The 23,549-nt window shown below is 44.2% G+C and overlaps 1 protein-coding gene across 2 annotated transcripts in view; it reads left to right on the top strand.

The window, feature by feature from the left end:
* The window catches only part of COMMD1 (copper metabolism domain containing 1), an 81,079-nt gene extending 58,260 nt beyond the window's left edge, over positions 1-22,819 (top strand). The window contains exon 3 of one of the 2 annotated variants that reach the window (XM_026080717.1): positions 22,673-22,819. In XM_026080717.1, coding sequence (XP_025936502.1) covers positions 22,673-22,780 — 108 coding nt within the window. In that variant the 3' untranslated portion in view covers positions 22,781-22,819. The remainder of the gene's footprint in view (positions 1-22,672) is intronic. The other variant, XM_026080718.1, reaches the window with a different exon arrangement.
* Positions 22,820-23,549: the final 730 nt, after the last annotated feature.

Here is a 23,549-nt window from a genome sequence, read left to right as displayed (position 1 = left end):
TTAACACTGGAATTAGAGCTATCGCTCACTGTTAGAAAATATCAGCAGTTGTGCAGTTGGGGCCCTTGAGCACCTCAGCGTAAAGATATGATCAAGGCTGATGTTACAAATATGAATTGAATATAATTTTAATCTTTTTTGCACTGATGACAATCTTTTTAAGCAAATACTCTTTTCTGAAGAAGCGCCATGAAACCCAGCTTTGTGGAAGAGTTTCTTTTCTCACCTGTGTGATTGAAAATTGCATTTCCTGCTGTCAGTGAAGAGAGTCCCCAAACGCCTGCTTTGAGTCATACAAAGAGAAGCAATATCAGAAAGAACATCTGTGACAGAAGGAAAAAGTAGATCATGGACTAAGCCCAAGAATTGACAAAAAGAAAAGTATATTTGGGGAATAACATCCCTTATGCTCCACAGTCCAGATTCCCCAGCCCCCCTTTTAGGAATAAAACAAAATTTTTCTTTCCATAAACAAAATTCAGACCTGCATGAGTGAGTGTGCTGGTTGCTTTCTGTGCGTTTTGGAGCCGTCAACTGATGTTTTAATACAAATGTATTTCTGTGTGTGCAGTGAGAGCTCTCTGGACGGCAGGATGGTTTTGGGGTCAATGAAGGGATGATGGTGTAACTGAAACTCCAAACATATGGTGGGCTTAGGGATTATGTTTGGTTTTCTAGACAAATAGTCTTGGTTTTACCCTGTGTGGCTGAAAACTAGGGAAACTAAGTTTGCTGCTTTTACCTAAGACCCCAAAAAATCGGTAAAGCTGTTTTTCTAGCCATTTTACCTAAAAGCGCTCTGCTCAGTGAGATCTATTGCTGTTATCCTTCCAGAGGCAGCAGTTCTGAGGCACAAGAACTTTAGGTGATGCTCCAGGCACTAAAGACCCAGCTAGCAGGGTCTTTTTGCTCCTGCAGTAGTTACATTTTAGTGGGTGAATCTGTAGTGATTAGAACATTAAATACTGGCTCCTTATATAGTCAGACAAACAGGTTATAGCTGGGGAGAAGTATGGCGATTCATTATTTAAAGACAAGAAATGGCTTCAGTTCCGTTTCTGGTAATACAACATCTTCTGAATGTGTTGTGTTGGAAAAGGCTGATCCCAGTGTTAAACACTATTTTATTTTTTTGTTAGAACTTTTTTCCTTGGTTCTCTATTATGAGTATTCCTCTTGGGCTATTATTTTTAGATGCATAAGGCTCTCTCCCTCTCCATCTCTCTCTCTCTCTCTTTTTCTTTTTTTTTTTTTTAAACAGAAGTGTGGAGCTTGGAGTTTATTGCAGTCGGCTCAGTAAATAAGAATCATTTTTCAGTGTTTGTATCCCTCCCTCCTCCCCATGCAGAGCTCCTGAAGGGGATCTATTTTTTATTGTCCTGTACTGACGGAAGGGTCTTGAGTTATTATATCCATTACAAAGGGTAAGGGGATGGTCCAGATGGCCCTTACTGTCTTTATCGTGTCCTTGAATGGTTCAAAGAACAGTATCCAGTTCCTGGGAGCTCTAAAGCTTCATTTTTAGTGTTGACTAATTGATTTCTTGAGACAATAAGTAACGCTGACTTCAGAAATGACAATCTTCTGGCTCCCAGATCATTATTGACTCACCATAACTTCAGCAAAAGTTAAAAATAAACTTCGCCACAATTTTTAAATGTCCAGGTCACATTGCTGTCAAAGAATACATAACTTACTGTAGGAATAAGTGGAGATGTTGGATTTATTTATAATTTGCTATTAATGCCCATTTTGAAACAGAGTGTTATGAGGAAGCCAATGCAACCAAAAATAAGCAAGAAAAAAGCAGTTGCGTTGGAGGACGGGTCCAGATGGATAGTGTTGTCTGTGCTTTTTTTAATCTGTATCAGCGCTGAAGCAGCCTGGCTAGGTTACCCAGGCAAACCGGCATGGTGCCCTCTCCAAGGGAGTGGAGTTTGACCCGGTGGCTTCTAGTCTTGCACAAGCCCTCCGTTTCCTGGGGAGCTGTGTTTCTTTCTACATAAAATGTGCAAGTGGCTTTCTTCAAATGCCTGCTTTGTTGTTTGGGTTTCTTTCTTTTCTCTCCATAGGCTGAGAAAGCTCTTTGGATCCTTAGGCTTAACCATTTGGTATGTTTTAACTTGGCCCATCGAAAAGGCATGGATAGCAACCCTGTTGCCTCTTATTTCTCTGCTGAAAGTGCTGACCTGCATTTCGAGAGCTGTATGGTGTTCATAGTATAGTGGGCACATTAAAATAAGTCTCGTGTCAAGAAGGCTTTGGCTTTCTTGGCAGTAGAAATACGTTGGAGGTTTTGTCATGCATGTTCTTCAGCAGCAGCACCGGAGGACGCTCAAGGGAACAGCGCTGGGGCTAGGGAACGGGATCGAAGAGGAAATGGGGCTTGGGCTCTACCGAAATGTTTCTATCGACTCCGTATGTGTTCTTGTGGAGCCTCCAAATTGATTGATGTGTTGGCATTGTGTTTACAGTGATATGATTAAAATAGAAGAAGCCTAGACAGTCATTAGTTTCTTGTCCTCTTGTGGTCGCTTGCTTCCTCTAGGTGGGATCTGAGCAGTGGTGCTGGTGCTTTATGCATTGTGCACTGGCATTCTGTCTGCAACTGATTGTTTTTTCTTTTTCTTTCCCCCCCTAAATACAATCATACTAGTTTATTTGGTTTATGTCCATACTAATTGCAATTTAGGTCAAGAACTGTTGTGGTCAGGATCTCTGGGATCTTATAAATTAAGACGATATTTTTGTGTTTTATAAGGTTTCCTGCATGTGTCTTAATATCGACCAGGTCTTCAGCTCCATCCTTTTAAAGTACAGGAGCCATTTTGCAATGCGTCACATTCTCCTTTCTGCTGTCAGTCACTGGCAGTTGTTATGCAAAATATCTTCCAAGAACTGAACTTAGTGGTAGAATAACTGCAGTTAAGATTATAGAAAGGGAAGTATGCCCTCGCAAAAGTGCAGCATAGCAACAGGCCTCTCATAATTTTATTTCCACCATATTACGTAGATTATCCTATTATAATGGAGGACGGGATAACCCTTTAAAGCTGAGGATAGCCTTCCTTCATGCCAGGCAACTGTAGAAACTTATCTCCGGGAGAGACGGAGTCACGGCTCCCTCAATCCCAGGTAACAGCAGCAGGGGTGTCTTCCTGGTGCTTGATTCCCCATCACATGTAGCTGAACCAAGCTCAGTGCCCATCTGTATAAATTTATATGTGTGTTCGTGCACATACCTAGGCTCACATGGACACATATTCCTCAGTACGTGTCAGTTTTCACGCCGGAGAGATCCCCAGCTATGGACTAAGCTGTTGAGTCGAGAAGAGGCAATGAGCCCATGACAAGGGAGAAGGTATTCAAGGTAAAATACAGCACGGCCTGGGAATGCACGGCAGTGCCTTGGCGATTCCCTAGCGCGCTGGGTCAAATAAAGCGTGCTGGGTGCTCCCCGTCGGGTCTAGTTGGGCGGGCGTAGCTTGATTTCGTCTGATGTCTTGAAGTCAGAAAAGTTGCATTGGGGCACCTGATGTTGCAATGCAGTAATAATTTTAAAAGTAGCGCTGCTTGTGTCCAGGACCCAGTAACCCCAGCTCAGCGAAGGGCAGCTCTCCTTGGGGTAGGCAGAAATGTTAGGCAGAGTTTTGCCAGCTATTGCAGACACTTTGCTATTAATCTGCAGAAGGAGGTCACCTATCTTTAATTCTTTTTTGGGAGTTTTGGTGTGTGTTTTTGCGGGGGGGGGGAGGGGACGGGGACGGGTGTTGTTTGTTTGTTTGTTTGTTTGAAGATATCCAAAACTGCTGTTTCACAGTTTCCTCAGAGCTGTAATATACTTGAATATACTTTCCATATATCAAGACAGCTGAATCTGTGTTCCCACCTAAGAGAAACTCAAAGACAGCTGTTAAATGTTTTTTGCACCGTTTCTTCCCTCCATCATTTGCAACACGTTGTGAAATAGTATTTGAAAGAACAGAGTTGGGATCATAAGATAAACCCAGTGAGGTTAACAAAAAATCCCTGGTGAGGTTAAAAAAAAGTCTAGTCTAAACTTGTCGGCTGCTATTTTATTGCTGTCTAAGATTGGGCCACATGCTAAAAATCTACCTCAACCTGTTTAAGGTAGCGTGGAGCTGGACAGCATGTTAGAAGAGGTTCTTTTGGGAAACGTCGCTGGGACGTTTTTCAGCTGAGATGTTTTGTCCTGTTGTTTTGCATCAGGGATGCTTTGGTTTCTCTGTATGGCCAGCTGGCTTTGTTAAAAGTTTTCATGCAAGCTGCTTTTTCTTTTTCCTGACCGTACGGGAAGGAATTTGCCTTTGCGGGTTTAGCAGTGCCTCTTACCCATCCAGGCAGTGAAGGTAGGTGCAGCTCGAAGCTCTCCTGCTGCCCATCCTCCCTCAATCCTCGGTTGTGAACTGTCGGGAGCGGGGACCGGTTATTCGTGTAACGCGGCGCAGTGGATGCTGATTGCGCTTGATGGCCTTTCCCAGTGTGCTGCAACAAGGGAAAAAAACAAGCAGAAACCTATCGGTGCCACCAAAACCGTTTGGAATGAGACGTTGAGGTCCGTAATGTCAAGATAAGGTATCTTAAGAAAGAGCCATAATTAAATGCTGATAAACAGATACATAGAAGAGTAGCACAAACCAATTCAAGCGTAATGCTGAGCTCTAATCGTGGGCTCGTCTATTGGAGAACTGACTGAAGGAGGGAGGAAAACGCTGTCTTCACTCCCTATTTTAAGAGCTCACTGTAGCAAGAACACCATTTTCATAACTGAGGCTGATATTTTAGAAAATTTCAGTTTAGAAAAAATTCTCTTTGCATGTCCTCAACTTGTTTCAAAAACTGTTAACTGGGCCTGAGGGAAAAAAGGCAGTTCCAAACGTAAAGCTACTTCCCGGCCTACTTGATCTCAGGATAATCCTTTTATCCAAGGAAATTAAAACCCATTTTATAATGGGTGTCACATCACCATGTCTGCAGTGGAGTAGAAGCAATGCAATATGCCCAGCATGCCACCATGCACGTTTTTCTTAAAACTTTTCAGTTATTTATCAATAACTGAATAACCAGATTTAAATTTGTGAGTGAATTTAATCCTTCTGGAAATGAAACACTGTTTTTTGGCTTTGCATCAAGCATAACACAGGCAAGCTCCCTCCCAAATTCGTCGGGCGGTCGTGCCGGTGCCCTGCTCCTGCTCCACAGCGTTGCTGATGTGCGGTCCTGCGTTCCTCCTGAAAACGGCTTGGCAGGCGCCCTGGCGTTAATCACTACTGTTTGGTGGCAGAGGCAAACAACAGCTAGCGTGAGTTGAACCCAGCTTTGCTAATTAATACAGCCACGATAAGTTTTTAAATCTCTGGAAGGGGGAGGCTCAGTGATGCCCGTGCGAAGAAATCATTTGAAATTTTGTGAAACCCAGCTGAGTCCTGGGTGAACTGCAAAGGCTTGTGAAGGAAGGAAGGAAAAGGCGCAGGCCTCGGTGCCGAACGGTCGGGGAAAATGCCCGTTCAGCAGAGTCTGGGAGACAGATGAAAGCAAGCCTCGCGTTAGCGAGCTTAAAGAATGGCAGGAAATAAACCTGAAGATACAAGTATTTACTGCTGCTGCAAATCTGTGGTGAGCTGGGGTTGTCCAAACTCAGAGAGAGACGTAATAGCCCTGGGATTGCCCGGGTGAGCAGAGGCACGGAAAAACGTCCAGGCAGGAATGGGAAGCAGGCATTTTCTGTCCTCTTCACCATTTTTACTTTATATTTAGGTCCTTTTTTGCTCCCCGCTATCCTGCCCCACCACATGGTCTGAATTCTTCCCTACTCCCTCTGTCGCCTCCCAGCCCTTCTGCAGGACGGGAAGCGGGTACCGTTAAAATGAGACTGAAAAGCAAGGTGCTTGAAACAGGGCCAAGCGCGTGTTTTTGTTGCTCCAGTGCACAGCTCGTCTGCAAAATTCCTAGCTGGCTTGTATCTTTTGGTCAAGAGTGTGGCAGAAACATTAAATATCAGTGTGAACCTATAGGCTTGCAAGGAGTAAAAAGGTTTAATCCGTTGGCGTTTGACAGGGGAGGAAACGCACGCGTTGACAGCGGGCCCTAATGGCCGTGATGTTACGGGCCAGCGCGAGGTGCCTTCTGGGGGCAAGTCCAGGTTGTTAGGCCAGTCTCCAAAAAAGTCTCGTTTGCTCAGAGGACTCGCCCTCACAGCGAGTATCGCGTTTCTCACCTAGCGCTAGCTGTGGCCGTAGCCCTGCAGGTGAGTTGAAGCAGTTCCCCGGGCCAACGCGTTTGGTCAGATCCTGGGAACATGAAGGTAAGGAAACACGTCCTATTTCCCACGGTCCTAACGCAGGAGCAATGACCTTATGTCTGTCAAGGGGAACCAGTTACAAATCACCGATTTTGTTGATGCAGGAGAACAAGCCAGAAGTAATGTAACGCATTTTCTGCGAATGAGGAATGTGTACCCCAGAGTCGCTTCTATCAAATGCTGATGTCAAACCCATGGATGCAGACTGAAAATGTGAGGTTGCTGGTGTGGGAAAAAAAAAAGAGAGAATTGTCTGCCTCAAAGAGGCAAAAAGCTAAATGAGTCATTCACCTCATCTCCCATTTTCTTTTGGAGAATTGCTTAAGTTCTTTTATATTTCATAGCCTTCTGCTTCTCTTTTTCGCGGTGAGAAAAGAAAGAAATTGCCAATTAAATATCTGGCATGGAAGAGCTGTAGCCTTTCTTTGTGCAAGAGGATCTTCAATTCCCACATGCTTATTTTTATATTCAGTTTTCATACACTGAGTCGATCACTTCCTAATTGTTAAATGACTGCTCTGCAGTTCTGTTATGGAAATGATTTTTACTTCAGTACCACTTGTCCTTGAATGCAGAATGAGGGGTCAACCAAAATTAGATAACTTTCCTTTGAATCTTTTCTCTTTCTAAAAAAAGATGTGGTTCAACATGATGCCTGTCAAGAAGACTATAAAGCGCTGTGTATTAAAACACTCTTCATGGCAAGGCTGTTTTTATGTTGAGAAAAGGTGTCCTGATCTGCCCTGATCAGGCTTTTAAACAGATGAATCAATGTGCGATGCAGTGGCTGTAATGCAGATTTCCTATCTTACCCCTGCCTTTATTCATTTCTAGGATGAATTTTGAAATTGCAGCTTCAATAAAACAAAGTTGTAATATTAACTCCGGCAAAGAGAGCTGTGTGGGCAGAGCCTAAGGCCGCTTGACTTCAGTGGGATTCTGCACAGGCAGAAGTGTCCTCCCACGCTGAACTCCTTGCAGGATTTGTTCTGTAGCGTCAGCTTTCACTGTGAGCCTTAGCTTTTCTCCTTGTACAAGGAAAGTGGTTGAAAAAAGAGGAGTTACCTATTATGCAGCAAATATTACCAAGCACATATTCTGTGTTCCTCTTTTTTTTTTTAAACTAAAGTACAAATCTGTCGCTTCTTCATTTTTTTCAGCAGAGAGATATGTTCCTTTTGTTGTCTCCATGACTGCACGTAATGCTGATATTTCTGTGAATTTGATCCAAAGGTCAGTGAAGTCAGTGCAGAGATTTCCCCTGTCTGTGGTAGGCTTTGGACTGTGCTCAGCAAGAGCTACTATCTTGCCGATAATTCCCTGTGCAATGCCTGTGCTGCTGCTCCGGAGCAGTAACAGCGGCAGTGCTGGAGGGGCTGGAAAACAGGTTGGGCTGTGAATACGTGACTGCCCTCCTTTTCACACTGAAGTTTCTTGTGGCTAATCAAAAGAGAGCAGTTTGCATTCTAGAAGACATTTGAAAAAACATAGACTAATTATCAAAAATGAAACAAAAACCTCTTCAACTTTTGCTTTTTTTCCCCTTGTAAGTTCACATATTCTAATTATTAAAAATATATATATAGTTTCTGTGGTCCTACTGAGAGTATGTGTTTGCAGCAGCAATGTAACTCGGAGCAGTCCCTTTGTCCATATATGATCTGCTTTCAGATCATTAGAAATGGTATGGATAAATGCCTTAAGAACAGCAAAAAAAAAGGCTGGTTTCTGTTTTGGCCAGACCATGCTGTCTTGATGTATATTTTAAGAAGGATCGTAGAAAACCCAGCTGAACACATGCTGAGCTGCAAGCAAATTTTCAAGCTTTTGCGATGCTATTTTCAGGATATTTTCTAATTGGCACTTCTGCTCTAATTAGGGTAACTTTTAGCTCTCTGCTTAGTGGCATATTTGCATTATTCTGGATTCGCGTGACTCACCAGCGTGTGCCCGCGGCAGAGTATTCCTGCAACGACGCTGTGACGCTGCTCCCCGCCAGGCGGTAAGGTGCCCCGGCATGGATCGATGCCTGGCATTGCCATGAGGCCCTAAATGCTGCGAATAAACAGCTACCCTTATAAAGTTCCTTTCTTTATGGCAAAATACCATTTTGTGGACGCAACCAGGCGTGTTTTAGCCAGGTCGGAGCTTAGGCACTTAGTTGTAGATGGGACTTTTGGAGGGCATTGCCTTTGCTATACAGAGAAGCAAACCGAGAAAGGATTTGCATGGGCTGTATTGCCCACCCACTTGTGAAATTTCCAGCTACCAGAATGAACACCGTTGTACTTTCTGTTTGAATGGTGCGCATTTAAATATCTCAGCGCCGTGCTCTTTTCTTCCCTCATCCGCTCCTCTGTTGCGGTCAGTCCTGGTGCCTTTTAGACCGCAGTGCGAGTACGGACAGCTCTGAAAGGAGCAGAAGGGAAGGATTTAAACACACCCTTTTCCAAAGCATTGATTCAATCTTTTTGCTCTTCAGTCGCTTCTTTGACTGAACCAGTGATCGTCTTTAATGAAGACAGACTGAAGTCTACAAGCCAAGATCTTCTAGCCATTGACATCACCAGGAGCCAGCGTTGCCTGGTGCCTTGGAAAATAAGGCCACTTCTTTAACTGTCTTATGGTATTAATTTCCTCTTGTTTCCACTCGGCTTTTACATTCAGTGTAATACTTTAAGGCAGGACAGTAATAGGAACTTGAATGCTTTATATAGCAGATAAACTAAATCATTACAGAGCTCTGAGGGAGCAAGCGATCTGTTTGGGGGATGCTAACCAAGTTATTAACTATGCAAACTAATAGTGGTCTCAGGCAGACTACGCCAGGGTCCTCAGTCACATGGCCTCTTAAATCTTAAGGGCCAGGTATACTTTATTCTAGTTATTACTGTTTTCTTTGACTATGTGATTATTTATTTTTAAATGCATCATACTTGCACTGTATGTATGTAGTTGGTCTAAAAGTAATTCTTACCGCTACAGCTCATTCCTGTTTTCCTACCAGTAAATATAGCAGTAACTGAGAAATATGGTTGGCACCAGTTTGATTATATAAACAGATAACTTAAAATTGGAGACATTTTCTTATGTAGGTAAGAGTTAACTAAATGCACAGTTTAAAAACTCCAGTCTCGGTGATACCCTCTAACAAAAAACATGCCCCAGTTGCACAGAAGATTTCATGTTATAATATGATGCCTTGTGGTATGTTGAAGGAAATGGTAGATAATATCACAAAGTAATTGAAATTTGATTCTGCAAAGGTAACTCTAGGTAGTGCTGAAGGCCTCCCGTGTTACAGAACAGGGAGGTTAAAACGTAACAAGTATGAGTTTCAGTTCTGATTACTGTTCTCACTAGAGAAGCCGAATTTCGGGTACCGGTGGGAGATCCTTCCAGCAGGGCTCTCTTTTTCTTACACTAATTTCATACTCTGTAGCTGCAGTTCAGTGCTACAGGACTGAAAAACAGAGAATAACTTAGGTATTTGGAGATAAAACGTGTGTAGGGAAAGCTGTGGATTGAACTGTGCGCAGCTTTAGAAAACAAACAAATAAAACATGGCACGTGAAAACCACAACAGCTGTCCAACAAGCTAGAAATAAAGGAATATAGATCAGCACAGGAAGGCAAGAGTCGCAACCGAGGAAGGGCGTTTACCCCGTCAGTCCTGCATCTCCCTCCAGGGGACTTTTAGAGGAAAGTACGTAACCTTGCAGCGGCTGCAGCGAGAGCCTCCTCGTTAGTTAGGAGCTGACGCAGCAGCACTCAAATAAAACGATGATGGTGCTTTCTCCGGTACCCTTGTCAGCTCTGGCGGGGGAAAAGCCACCAGAGGCAGGGGAGCCAAGACGGGCCGGAGACAGTGGCCTTGAGAAGCAAGACGAGAACCTGATACTCCACCAAAAATAGTGCGTATTTCTGTAGTTCTTGAACACGCGCATTGATTCAAATCTTGCAGTGATACCAAGGTACTTCAGTAAGGCTTTTTTTAATGCCATCTTTATAGGCTTCTCTGCACAAGTTTAGTGAAGCTTATAGGTATTACTGTATTTATTTTTCTTTTAAAACAGCTTAAATCCTGTGAAATATCTGTAGGCGTGCACGAGGGCATTCAGATGGAGAAAGACGAATGCGTATTTTAAACAGGATATCTGAGTCTCCGTTTTCCCCAAGATTTCATCAGGCTTAGGATCAGAGTCTTATGACAGACGCTGGAATTGATCCCCCAAAGCTTTCCTCTAAAGGAGGAAAAACAGCGTGACACGACAAGAATTTCTGTTCCAGTGCACGCATTTGGGATGATTGGGGGCTGTTTCTTACAGAATTAACATGATTCCACATAAAACTTTTTATGTACCAGCTCCCAGATGAGGCTTAGACTAGTGATGATGGGTCCTTTCCAATTGACCACAAAATTCAGCTGCGTTCTTGCTCAGAGACGGTGTTGCGCTGGGGAAGCCGTGCTGCTGGTGATGAGCAGAACGGAAGGAGGGAAGGCTGCAGAAAGACGTGAACTTGAGTTTCAGCCCCAAGTAGTGGACCTGTCTTCTTTTTTTTCCAAGATGGTGTTTGAAGGATACATGGTACCTTTTTCCCTCCTTCTTCCTAAATAAGAGTCGGCCTGGGAGAGTCTTTTTTTCCACTCCACAAGTTCCCCAGCTCCCTAGATCAGTATTATCTCTTTTTTTTTATTGCTTTCAGGAGGGAGCAGTAGGACAGGGGAAGAGCAGGGCTTTCTCCCTAACAGGCACTGAGGTGACCAGTTCTCTGCAACTCATCTGTACGGAGGTCTTCTCAACTTGCTTAATGGAAGAGAAAAGGAGTTTGTGCCTAGAATAGTAAGAAGACAAGTGTGGTCCTCAGTTGGTGATTTTGACCTTTTTTTTCCTGTTCGTTTGCATGTCCTTCTATGTAACAGCTGGGCTAGAGACCCCAGCAGAGCTGTATACCGGAGTTACCAGGAAAGTCATCAGCTGATTAAGCAAGTGAAGCAATTTATTTTCCATGCTGTTACACCTATTCACCTCAAAAGCTGATCAAGCAGTCGGAGAAAAATGCCTCTGTTAAAGATTAAACATTCCACTCATTGTTTCAGGGTTTGAAAGGACTCTTAAATCCAAACGCGCTTTCAAAGATACTTGCGTTCAAGAAAAACTGATAAACCGTCTTGGTGTACTTGCTGTGCAAAAACAGTGTTTGGAGGGGCAGAGAGGAGTTGTGGGGGGCTGTTTTTGCACTTTGTCTTTTTAATCAATTTAGATACAGAAATGTCTCGCTTTCCCATGTCACTTCTGCACCGGGAGTTAGACCGTAACGCTTCTTGTGCTCTTGCCGCGACTCCCGTCTTATCTAAAGAATTACAGGCAGCAGTGCTAGCAGGGCCATTAGTTGTGATTACCCAACCCTATATTTAGTGGCCTTGAGCTTTGACAGACTTAGGTGGTCAAAATTTGCCCTGCCAGGCTGAAGTCCAGTGAAATGTATCCCTGAAATGGTTTGTCCGTTTTCATGATCGAGACCAGGGAGAAAAAAATGTTCTGCCTGCTTTTTCTCGAATATGTTTTCATATAAGAAGTACTAGTGCCATCATGTTTTGGGGGGCGAAAAGCTTAGAAATAGTAACGTACAGCAACGTCAGGGATGTGCCTCTTCATGCCCTGATTAAAAGGAAAAAAAAATGGCCTAAATCTCAAACAAGCTAGGAGCCTCTGAAAATCTTATTTGTGCATTCTTGATGGAGATTTTGTTTGGCAGCTCGATTCCTGGAGGATTTCCCCTGAACCGAGCATGTTCTCGAGTCGAGACGCCGCCTCTGAGGAGGGCTTTCCCTCGCCTGGGAAGGTTATCGCCGCTGGGTGCCGGAGCTACTGAGCTTTGGGTTAGGTGGTGAGCAGGTTCCCCTGGTATGGCACAGGGGATTGCCAGAAGGTGAAAGGCAGCCTCATGCATACAGCTAAATGCTGTCTCCTGCCTTATTTCAATCCACAGAGCTCATATGTGAGGCTGGGCGAGATCTGGCTACAACTGAGATTTTGAAAATCATTTTCCAACCAGATGTTCCCTCTTGTCTGAGTGCCTGAGGCAGAAGCGTGTGAACCTCCAAAGAGGCCGGGTGCTTAGGAGTAAAGCTTGTCGGAGCTGTGCTGGAGAGCTATGGTGCGCTATTAAAAACGCTACGTTTTTTGAAGAATGAGGGAGTAGCTATCTCAACCCGTGATACACTTGACAGTTTTGGTTTCAGCACCTCTTTGCTTCTGTCTCTCAAGTGGTGAAATGAAACTGATGCATCTTCTAGCCTCCTAAACAGGTTGTCAAGGTAAAATTACTAATGTATGTGAAACACTTGGACGATATGCTGAGGCCACTGCTGAACTGTTCGTCAGAAACCCAGTTTATACTCGGCACATGCAGTGACGAAGGAGCAGGGCTGCAGCTTTCCTAGCCTGGGGACACTTGGCTTTGCAGCCTTAACACTGCTTTTCAGTATTGGCATTTGGGACTGAGGAAAACGTGCCAAGCTGCTTACGAGCAATTCCTATGAATGCATTTTAATCGCTCCACACTGATGCGTCTGGGTAACTATAGAGTTGGAGAAATTACTGGGAATTCTCCATGAAAGTCAGTTTTATAATCAGTTACTTGTGCAGGAAGACTTGAACTTTGAACCAGTCACAGAGAGGAGGCCCAAACCCTGTGCATATTACATATGTTAAAACATATGATGCTCTTCAAGCGAGGGGGTGCCGTAAAGGGGGCTCCAGTCTTTAACCTCCCCTGGTGACTGATGACCTTGGCAGATTTGGAAGGGCATTTTGTGCAGTAACTGGGTCAACTCTTTGAAGACACTGTAAAACAGTCCCGGAGGAACAAGGTAAGCAAGCTTGACAAGGAGCATTCAAGCAGACAGGCACACGCAAAAAGTCACCGGTAACATCTTGCAAAGAGGCATCGGTGAATGAGAATTAAATTTGCATTTTGTCAACACGCACAGGTGTGTTTTTCTGAACTGTGCTAGTGCCCTTGGAGTTGGTACCAGCAGAAGCGTGGCTTTTGTAACCTGTCCTTTCTCCCCAACGCTTTGCCTTATAGACTGGCTCCGTGTTCCGGTTATTTGGAATGTGCCGGGACTGCTGCTGCTGCGCGCTCTTAGAGAGGGCGTTTGTGGTGTTTTCGGCAAAACAACCGAAGGTTTCAGCTACTCTAAATCAATAATGAATGAGCAGTGTCCTAGCAACATCTGCAAGACAGTAGTTATGACTGAGCTCTCTTTCAGCAGTCAAAAGAAATATGAGATCGCTAATCACAAATGCAGGATAATTAACTGTTAAACCTACACAGTTCGTTCATTATCAAACTCTAGGCGTTGCGCTATAGTATTCTTGAAGGGGAAGCGTGCATAGGTAATCCTTATAGAAGTATGCAGAGGGAGAGTACATAGAGCAGGGTGCTTCTGTTAGTGGGATATGGGGATTATATGAGGTTAAAAGTTCAGAAAATGAAAAAGATAAAAATCAGAAAGAAAGTAAGTTGGAAGGCTTACAGGAACCAATATCGAGTAATGTAGCCAGTTTAAAAACAGCATAACCCAATATAAAGTGTATAAACCTTGCATCAAAGTATTAAGCTGCCTCTTTTCTTGCTCTTTATTGCATGAAATGTGTAAGAACTTCAATGCACGCGTCCTTCTAATGAGCTTTACTGATTGAAATATATTTTATGGCATTTTTTTCTGTAACAATTTCTGCTAGGAAAACTCCAGAAACCAGTGGACATCTGAACAGGCATGAGCAGCAGCAGGTTAAAGCATGTGCATCTCTGCATCCATAAATAATCATCTTTCATTTAAGGTTCAAAATAATAGATGGAATATTTTCAGTAAGCTGACAACATAAAAGCAATAAAATTAAATTTATCATGCATTATCAAACGGAGAACTTGTCTTATGCCCCTGGAATTATTCCAATTTCTACAATCCTTTCTATTTAATCCGTGATAGTATAGGCTTGATGTTACATTAAAAGAATTAAAAAAAAAAAAAAAAGAAAGAGGGTTAACGTTTTTCTGTGTGTTGATTTAATAATCATTAGCTTAAGAGATTCATGGTTCATGTAGTACCAAAATAATGCAGAAGAATTAGAAGGCACTTTCAATAACAAATGTTTGTGCTCCATTTTATGTGCTCTATTTTATAGAGTATTATGGAAATGAATTGCACTTCACCCCAGAGTTTTTGAAGGTCAAGGTTATAAGTTTGTTGCAAAAATAGCTCTGAATTTAATTAAAAATAATGAGTTTAGTATTGTCAGAAATGTGGTTATATCAAATCAGTGTATTGCCATCCACTCCATTTTTTCTGGAATTATCTGGACTTTGCTGTCATGATCTTATGCCCTAGTGTACCTTGCAGAATATTAATGGATCTAAAAATAACTCCTGAAGTTTGCAGCGGGATCACGATTGATGCAATGTGCTAGAGGGTTCAATGCAACATCTTGTATTTTATCACGCTGCATTGGTTTGTGGCAGCCTGGGTTTTTTCTCTTTTTACCACTTATCAGGTGCTCCTAATCGGAGAATTTAAGCAGCAAAAACAAATCGCTCTCATAAACAGCTAACAAGAAATATTTCCACTTCTTATGAATCATCCAGTTCAATGTGGTATGACTTTGTTTCCCGAAGAAGAAAAAATGAGCTCAAAGCCAGTGTTTTGCTTCTTTTGGGGTCATCTTTGTGTACGTAATAGAACATTGTCATGGAAACTTAAGCATTATCTCTCATTTTTTTTAGCACAACTTATGTAGGTCATTTCTGTCTCCCTCTTCCCCAGTCCTACCAAGAGCGGCATGAACGACCATTCCTTGGAAAAGCAAACTTAGAGCCATAAGAAAGCTCTCTGTGCTGGGAATGATGCTCCCCTCTGCTGCTCTGCAAGAACACCACGTGTAGCTCGTTTTATATTTTGATTTTCCTGTAGCAACTACCAGAGGCGTGTGCGTGGCAGAGGGGTGCTAGGAGAGTTGCGCGTCTAAACCCGTCGTCCGAGAAAGGGTAACGGAGCAAAACCCGCCACCTGCAGCCGGGCAGCTCTTCGGGGCCTCCCAGCGATGCTGGCCTGAGTCCCGTTTGCAAAGCGTGCTCCGCGCGTCGAGGAGAAGCCCTCGGTGGAAAGGTTTGGAAGCAATAACAACAACGCTCAGGTAACGACACCAGGGTTTATCTGTCCGTCTCCTGCCCTCTGACAGCACAAGAGCAAATCCCCACCTTAATGAACAAGACCAGTCTATAATGAGGGATATATATCTGCGGGAGGCTGTGAGGCATCATTGCAAAAATTACGTTAAAACGCGCCTTTTCCAATGCAAATGTGTCCCGTGTCCTCACATTGTTTTTAAAAGCACCTAATTTCCAATTAGGATTTTGGGTTGGATTGGGTGAAGTTGGGTTGTTTTTTTCCAGCATCGCTGACCCCGTCGAAACCCTGGCTTGTCACAGGAAAGCACTATGATTTTGTCTTAGGCGTCATCCCCGAGCCAAAACGGGAACCAACACTTTCAGTCCATTATGTTGCAGTGAGGCATTTGGAAAATGGTGTTTGGAGAGTATGTGCAAGCTCGTTTTAAGCGTGGAGTCCTGCCATTTAATCTAAAAGGTAGATTTAATTTTTAATTTAAGGTGTGAAATATTAACAGATATGGTAATCGTCCAGTATTCATTTTCCTATCAAATATTAGCTTGTGATTTGGGGTATTACTTATAGGGTAGTCCCTGCAGTATTTTCCTGGAATGTATGTAAATGTAATTAGTAAATTTTGAGAAAGTGGGAGAAGTACAAATTTCCGGATAAATCCAGAGGTGTTTTTTTCCGTCTTAACTCATGCCACTTGAAACAGGTCGTACCTGAAAGCATCCATAACCTTTCCGTTTACTCTAGGTAAGCAACGTTTTAATGGTTGTGAGCGAACGTGAAAGAAGTTGATAAAGCATGGATTTACTCTGCAATTAGGATTTTGTCTTTTTGCGTCTAGCGGTGGAACCCGTGTGCCCTTGGCTGCTGCTGGCGGGTGTCGCTGGAGAGGAGGCGGCTCTGCCCGCCGGCCCCGTGCCCGGCTGCTGGCACGTTTGCTCTCCCGTGCCGCAAGCTGAGGCTCGCGTGAGACCTTAGCGACCGGCGTGTTGCACCACGCAGCGCCGCCGCCGCCACGGCTTTCTCTGCCGTTGTTTTATTTACCCCCAGCTGGCTTTTCTGTTTGCAACCTAATTTGCTTGCATTGTAAGTTGTTGCTAAGATATTATCTGGTGTTAATGCATCACTGATTTAACCCTAATCCCCCTCTTTGGAGGTAAGCAAAGCCTCCAGTGATTTCGGTGCGTTTAGAATAAAAGTCAAAGGTATTTCTGTAGAAGAAACGTTGGCTGCGATAGTTGTGTTTGAGGGAGGACGGTTGGCTACATAACGTGCGTGGCTTCAGATAGCTCTGCGCTTCTTCCGAACTGCATAATTATATCGGAAAGCCTCCCAAGGCAGGCTCTCAGTCTCTGTATTTCAGTGCTTTTTCCTGCTCAAAAGAGCAAGGCTCGGAGCGAGTTGCCCGACAGCTGGTCTCGGCGGGGGTGTTCGCAGCTGCGCGCCCCCGCTCCGGGGCACCAGCGTCCGCCGCGGGGCAGCAACGCCCCGCTGGGATGCCTGGGGGTGTTTTGGCCGTGCTGGGGCTCCCGCAGGTACCGGCACGCGTCCTCCCGTCGGTCGGGGTGGTTTGACTTGCGGCACACGGGCTGGATTCAGCCTGCAGGTTATTTCTGGCCTCTTCTGCGGAGTAACCGCTCAGGTGGATGGCTGTACCTGCTTGTCCGCCAGGATCTTACGGGAGAAGCCTATATCGTTTTGGAGGTCTTCTCTTCTGGTTTTGCTATCCAAGCTACCCTAAAATATTTAGAGGTTTAAAGTCATGATTGCGGAGCCTTTATTTACCGGCCTTCTGTGATGCACTTAATTACGTATATAATATATACATAATATTTTTCTGGTTAACGGAGGAAGCAGACCTGCTTGGCTGCAGAGTCTTCTGCGAAATGGCAGGAAAAGTGACATCTAGTAGTGAAGAATTTGTTATTTATTGCTTAGCCATGAGGAAGTAAAAAGTCTATAAGAAAGCGGCAAGATTAATTTCTGTAGAAAATGTTACGACAAATTTATTTGATTCAGCATTTCATATGTCCTATTTAATAAGTGGAGAAAGAAGTTACTCTTTATTTTAATCCCATTTCACTGAATAGTTGGGCTTCAATCCACAAATTAGGACAACGCTTTTGAACTCTAGCAGTTTTGATAATAACTTTTATTGACATCCTGGCTTCCGCAATTCTTTTAATTAAAAAAAACCACCCTCTAAGCAAAGCACTTGGCTTATCTCAGTATCAAAAAATGTTAACAAAGATAACAGAATTTCCTTACTAGCAAGCAAATGCATTATTATATGTTAACGTAAACCTGTTTTATCAGCTAAAACCACTTAACGCCTTTGTTGACAAAAAATTTGGGAAGGCCAAAAATTAATGTGCGTTCCTAATCACCAGCAAGAGGTACCAGGACGTTTAAAATGTTTGAAGGCAAATTTGGTTTCCGGTGACATTATAGGTTTGGATCGTTACTTTACGCCGGGGGTAGCCTGATCTTGCAAACCTTCTAATCTAATACAGAACATTATCCCAGAGAATAAAGTCTCTTCCAGAGCAATGAAATTACAGTGAATCGCTAGCAAATGAGTGCGCCATGGGTATGGAGAGGAGAGGCAAGACCCGCGGCACCACGATGCTGTCGTTGCTCCAGCGAGCAGCTTTTCCCATGGCGAAGCCGTGCCCGGCTGGCTCCTAAACCGTAGTTGCGTCTGGGCATCGCTGGCAGGAGCTTTTTCACTGTCTGACGCGACTGGCTTCCTTCAAGAGGCGCGTTTGGCAGGATGGGGAAAGGCTTCTCGTCCCAGGCTGCGCTGAGGTAGGAGGACAGAGCAGATAACTCCGTTACAAGGAGCTACAAGGACGATGCTCAAGCGCTGCCGTCTCAGCAGCGAGGGACTCGCACCCGGTGCTGGCTGCGGGTACGGCCCCGGCTCCTCGGGGGGTGAGCCTCGCTCTCCTGGTGGGCAGCCAGCGCTCAACTGTTGGTGAAAGCAGGCCCTGGTGTCCTGACCCCGCTTGGTTTTCGGTCGTTGAGGCTGCCACCGACGCCTTGGTGTCCTGGTTCAGCTGCTGGGCAGCTTTTGTTCCCCACTTGCCCTCCCGCGAGGCGTTCGCCTTCCTTCGCTCCGTGCTTTGCACAAGGCGTTTCCACCCGGGCAGGCAAATATTTGCCTTTGACAACCTTCATCGCCGCTGGCGGGGCAGGCGGGAGGCACGGCGCTGGCGTTTCCTCCCTGATCGCACCAGGCCCAGCAGCTCCAGCGAGACCAAACCGGCGCCCAGGCTGTGCAGCAACAGACTCCCCAAAGCGCCACCCCGGCTGCGGGAGCAGACGTTAAATCAGGACATTCGTGGCTCCAAAGCAAGTTTACCGCCAGCCGCTTCCCAGTTTTCGCCCACCCTTTAAAGTTGCCGTCCTGGCAGTGGCCACGTTTCCCGGATCTCGAGCGCTGTAGGAGGTCTCTAAATAAGAGAAAATGAACACAAAGGGAACAATATGTGAATTCAGGCACTTTCGTTTCTGTTTTTTCAATTATGATGGTATTCTTTTAAAGTTTTGAATGTGTGAGAGTTGGTTTGCTAAAAAATACGCTTGAGCTTCGTAAGTATAGTTACTGAGATACAGAAAGTAGTGCTTATCTTTGTGTTTTTCAAGCAGTTAGCAAGAAAGCTGATGTTTATAAAGACATTCTTGCATATAAATATCTTTGCAGCTCTCAGTTGTTATTTAAAAAAAAAGGGGGGGGAGGACCTGATTCATGGGTGGAGGGAGCTTGTATTTCTTAGCTGTTTGTTTTGCAACTCCTTTTTATAGCCCAAGCTCAGGAGGGAAATGGGAGGAGGGGTGGGAAAGCTTGCGACAGGGGGGAAGCAAGAATCAAGTCTGATATCAGAGCACCTGGGCCACGTTTCAGATGTCTCCACGCAAGGCTGTGATAATTATTCAAAAGCAGTGCAAGCTGCATAGGAAAGTTTTACCTACTTTACAGGTTAAAAAAAACCCCAACCCTTTGCAGGCACGGTTACCCTGGCGTGAAGCGGCCTGCGCCATCTCGTGCAATGCAAGAGCGCTCTTTTGTTTAATTTGCGTTCCTTTTAACTGGCGAAACCCGAAGAGAAGAAAAGCTTCCTTATGCCTGAGGCGCTTGCAAAAACACCTCTAGCAGAACTGGCTCAAAACTTTTTTTCTGGTCAGGTTTGGGAAAATCGGAAGCGATGAAACTGGGGGAGGTTTGAGGCATTGGCTTGGCAGCTGCACGTTGCAGAAGTTGCACCAAAGCCTCTGTGCTTGGGCTGAAACTACCGATTTTTGCTCTTTCGGTGGCGAATAGTTTGCCGTAGCAAGGTTATGTGATCTGGTGGCAGTGCAGTGCTTCTGAAAGCCTTGGGTGGTTCAATAACTGGCCGGTTGAAATTTGACTTTTCCAAGATTTCTTACTAATCAAAGAACGTCCAGGGAGATGTTTTCAGGGTTTTGTCTGTGCTTTACTATTAAATCCTGTAAGTTTGTAAATGCATCTTTTTCAGGCAGATATGACCTAGATTTCTTTTTTTTTCAGTGCACTTCTAATCAGACAGGGAAGTGCAGGAAAGCCCCCTGCCACATGGAGCGGAGCTGCCAAATGCCAGACCAAACGCTTTCGTTCTGCGCGCTGGCTGATCGCAGCTCAGCTTCGCCGAGGTGGGCTGTGGGTTTTAGACATGGGCGCTGGTGCCAGGGTGTTTTCAGTAAGACTGTCAAAAACTGCTGTCAAGGACAAGGAAAACAGTGTGAGAGAGTCTTTGCTTCCAAGTCCTAGACTTCGTGTCTGTATTGCTATCGATCCTTAACATTTAACGCTCCTGTGTTGCGATGTTGCTTCGAATGCACTAAGTAATCTTAGGGAGCTGAATGGTTAATTAAAAAAAAAACACAGTAACACGGTTTTCAATAGGATGCTGTTTATGGGTATAACTGCTTGTTCAGTCAAAGGCCTTTCCTATAGTCAGCTATATGTTCTACGTGATATATATTTAGTTACATACGTGACTGTTACTGAACTTTTGATTGAATGAAGTATCAGCAAAGTTCTGAAGTGTATAAAACTTTTTTTTCCTCAGAAACGCTCGCACACTCAGTATGTAATTTGATCTCTGCATTTTTGGCCACTTGGCTTATTTGCTAGTTAGCAGGTAGTTGCAAATGTGAATGTTTCATGAAGGTGGACTCATCCAATATAGCTATGATAGGTGATTTACCAGTGCCTGGGTATTACCATTGCGGAGATACAGTGATATTTGAAGATAAAAAAGTTTACAAGGCCATGATGCTGTCTTCTTACCAGATTTTCCTTCTTAAAGCTTGGCGAATCCTGATATGAGCGGGTGGTTACGTCCCTTCAGTTTTAAGGTTTGGCTCAATGTTTTGATTTCTGGGTTGAACCGTGGTGGTTCCCCGTGTGATTTCAGGGCAGAAGCCCTGGCACAACCTTCTCGTGCCCTTCGAAATGCCTGACTTCCTGATAACGGCCTTCTGCCATCGCCTTTTTTTTTCTGTTAATGTTCTTTTGGCAGAAACTTTTGTGATAATTATATACAAAAGGACCTCCTTGCTTCCTCTGTCGTTTTGGTTCTTACCCCCCCCCCCCAAAAAAAAAAAGGAAAGAAAAAAAAAGATAAAAGAAACCGTTAACAGCCCAAGAATCCTATATTAAAAGAGGGAGAGAAGGTAAAAGGTAAAATTATCCCTGATGCCTATGGAAAATGCATGTAGCGTTTCTAAAATTTACTTAGTAAAAATGTTTGGTTTTAAGTTGCATTTGTCGGATTATTTTATCCTTGTGTATTAATTCCATAAGTGTAAGGAAGGAAGCTGCAATATTTTTTGGCAAATGCTGATTATATTAAAAAAAGTGTTTTGAAATAACGACAGAAAGCTTAGTCTGATAGAAAGCAAACGAGAGCTGGAGATGCCCTTCTACTTTTATAAGCACTGCAGTAGCGGTGTTACTTATTCAATAGATATTCAGTATTTCAAATTGCCCAAACTATTCCAATTTCTCATTAGGAGACCTCCCTTCATATCAAAAGAACCATTTTTGTATGTGAATGCTTTACTTTATTTAAATCAACATTAAACAGCGCTCTAACTGCAGGCCTCGTGACTGCTGTTCCTTTCCTTTCTGCTTTTTCTTCTCACTGCAGCGTCTTCGAAGTTCGTTCTTTCTCCTCTGCTTCCTTGGGAAAGTGGCTGTCTGCACTTAAATTTTTGAATATTTTCAATTTGTTTGAGGGCTTCACCTGGAATGACCTTTTGTGTGCAGCCATACACCCAGCAATCTCAAAACATTTCTTTTTGCAGAATCACCGTAAGAAATGTTTTCTGACTATAGGCATATCAATAGATAAGACTGATGGATTAGTGATCTCAGGTCTTTTCACATTGATATTTATAGTTCCATATGGTTAGAATTTTTTTATATATATTCTATATTTTCTGGGCCCTTGACAAAATCCTTTCTAGTCTTTTTTCCATACCCCAATATCCATCCTGCCAGAGAACAACTTTTTTTTTTATGTGACAGGGTTTTTTTCAGAGCAAATCAGTGCTGCTTCCTAATTTTCTTGTAAGTGTAAATGGTTTAGTAACATAAAGCTCCCCTAAATTTCCACACCAGAATGTCATTTGCCAAGAATGGTTTTTGGGCTCTTGTTTTCCCACGTATAAAGTCTGTTTTTCATAAGTGACAAGCTTTGTGCAGTGACTCCAACCACTTTGCATTTCCCAGTATCTGCAGCAACAGCTTGTGGGATCATCAGCCAACCTCCTTCAGATTGGAAAGAAAAGTGGAAGTCTCAGATATAATTAAACTCCTACAGGTTTTGCAGCAGTCCACAGCTAAGGAGAGACCCAAATTGATGCCTACATTGAAAGGAAAGACAGGCAGAGCTCAGCCTTTATGTGTCCTCTTTGGTGGCAGCAGGCTGCCCCATCAGCACATGCTGTCCTTGCTCAGTAGATGTGTATAAGGCCTCTGCGTGTCCTGAGGTTATCTAAGCGGTAACAGGAGAAGAAGGAGATAAGGGACATAAATCTGCAGGAAACCAGAGCGCATTATCCCCACCCCTCTGCGTTCCTGGAGAACAGTCTTCTTTCTCAACTAATGCTCTTGCAATTTTATTTTGTAGGAGTCTGAATTTCTCTGTCTGGAATTTGATGAGGCCAAGGTGAACCAGATGCTGAAGAAACTGTCAGAAATAGAGGAGAGCATGACCTTGCTGACTCAGACCACGTAGCTCTTGCAGCAAATAAAGAGATTGCAATTCAGAAAATCATTGAGCTTGGTACTTTTTTGTAATTCCTGTTTCTTTATATGAAATAGTTAATGATTTTTGAAGCACGGTTATAACTGGAGACATGTACAACACATTCAGAAACACATGTGGGCTAAGTTAGGCTGTGAAGCTTTCTTCTACCCCTCCTCCAGGCCTGTTCTCTAGGGCTGCAGTGGAGCTGCTTGCCAAAGCGCTCGATACTGCATAAAGCTTTGCATAATCAGGCCTTCGACTTTAAGAGTAGCTTTTCTCGTTTTTCCCTCGATCAGTTGTTGAGCCTTCTCGAGGCTTTAAGTACGGGGCGGCAGGAACAGCAAAGGTGAACCGGCCGGCTGTGGCGGGGGAGAGGTGAGCAGAAGGGAGAGCCAGGCTAGAGGGGACTCGTGTTCCTCCTTCCAAAACAGAGGCTATCGAGGACAAATTTCCCCGTGCAAACTTTGCCTGCATCAGTCTGAAAGCCCAGCAGAGTAAATGAAGGGCAGAAAGTTCAGGGAGACCCAAACGTACATTTTTGTAATCACGAGCCCGGCACCGAGCTGGGAGCATGCCCTGGGCGACGGCGCTGCTCTCCCACGAGGCGCCCCCTCCGGCGCGTGCTGAGCGCCTGATCCCTGAGCTCCTGGTGAGCCTTGGTGGGCGCTTCCGCCCCGCGTCCCCCAAGGCTGCGTATCCTCGTTAGCCTCCCACCACTCAGCCTGGCTGCGGCCGGTCCTGCTTGTCACGGTGTCTG

This window comes from Apteryx rowi, unplaced genomic scaffold (assembly GCF_003343035.1).
Source record: "Apteryx rowi isolate R43461 unplaced genomic scaffold, aptRow1 scaffold_53, whole genome shotgun sequence".
In the NCBI taxonomy this organism is placed as follows: Eukaryota; Metazoa; Chordata; class Aves; order Apterygiformes; family Apterygidae; genus Apteryx; species Apteryx rowi.
This window is presented reverse-complemented; position numbering and strand designations above follow the sequence as displayed.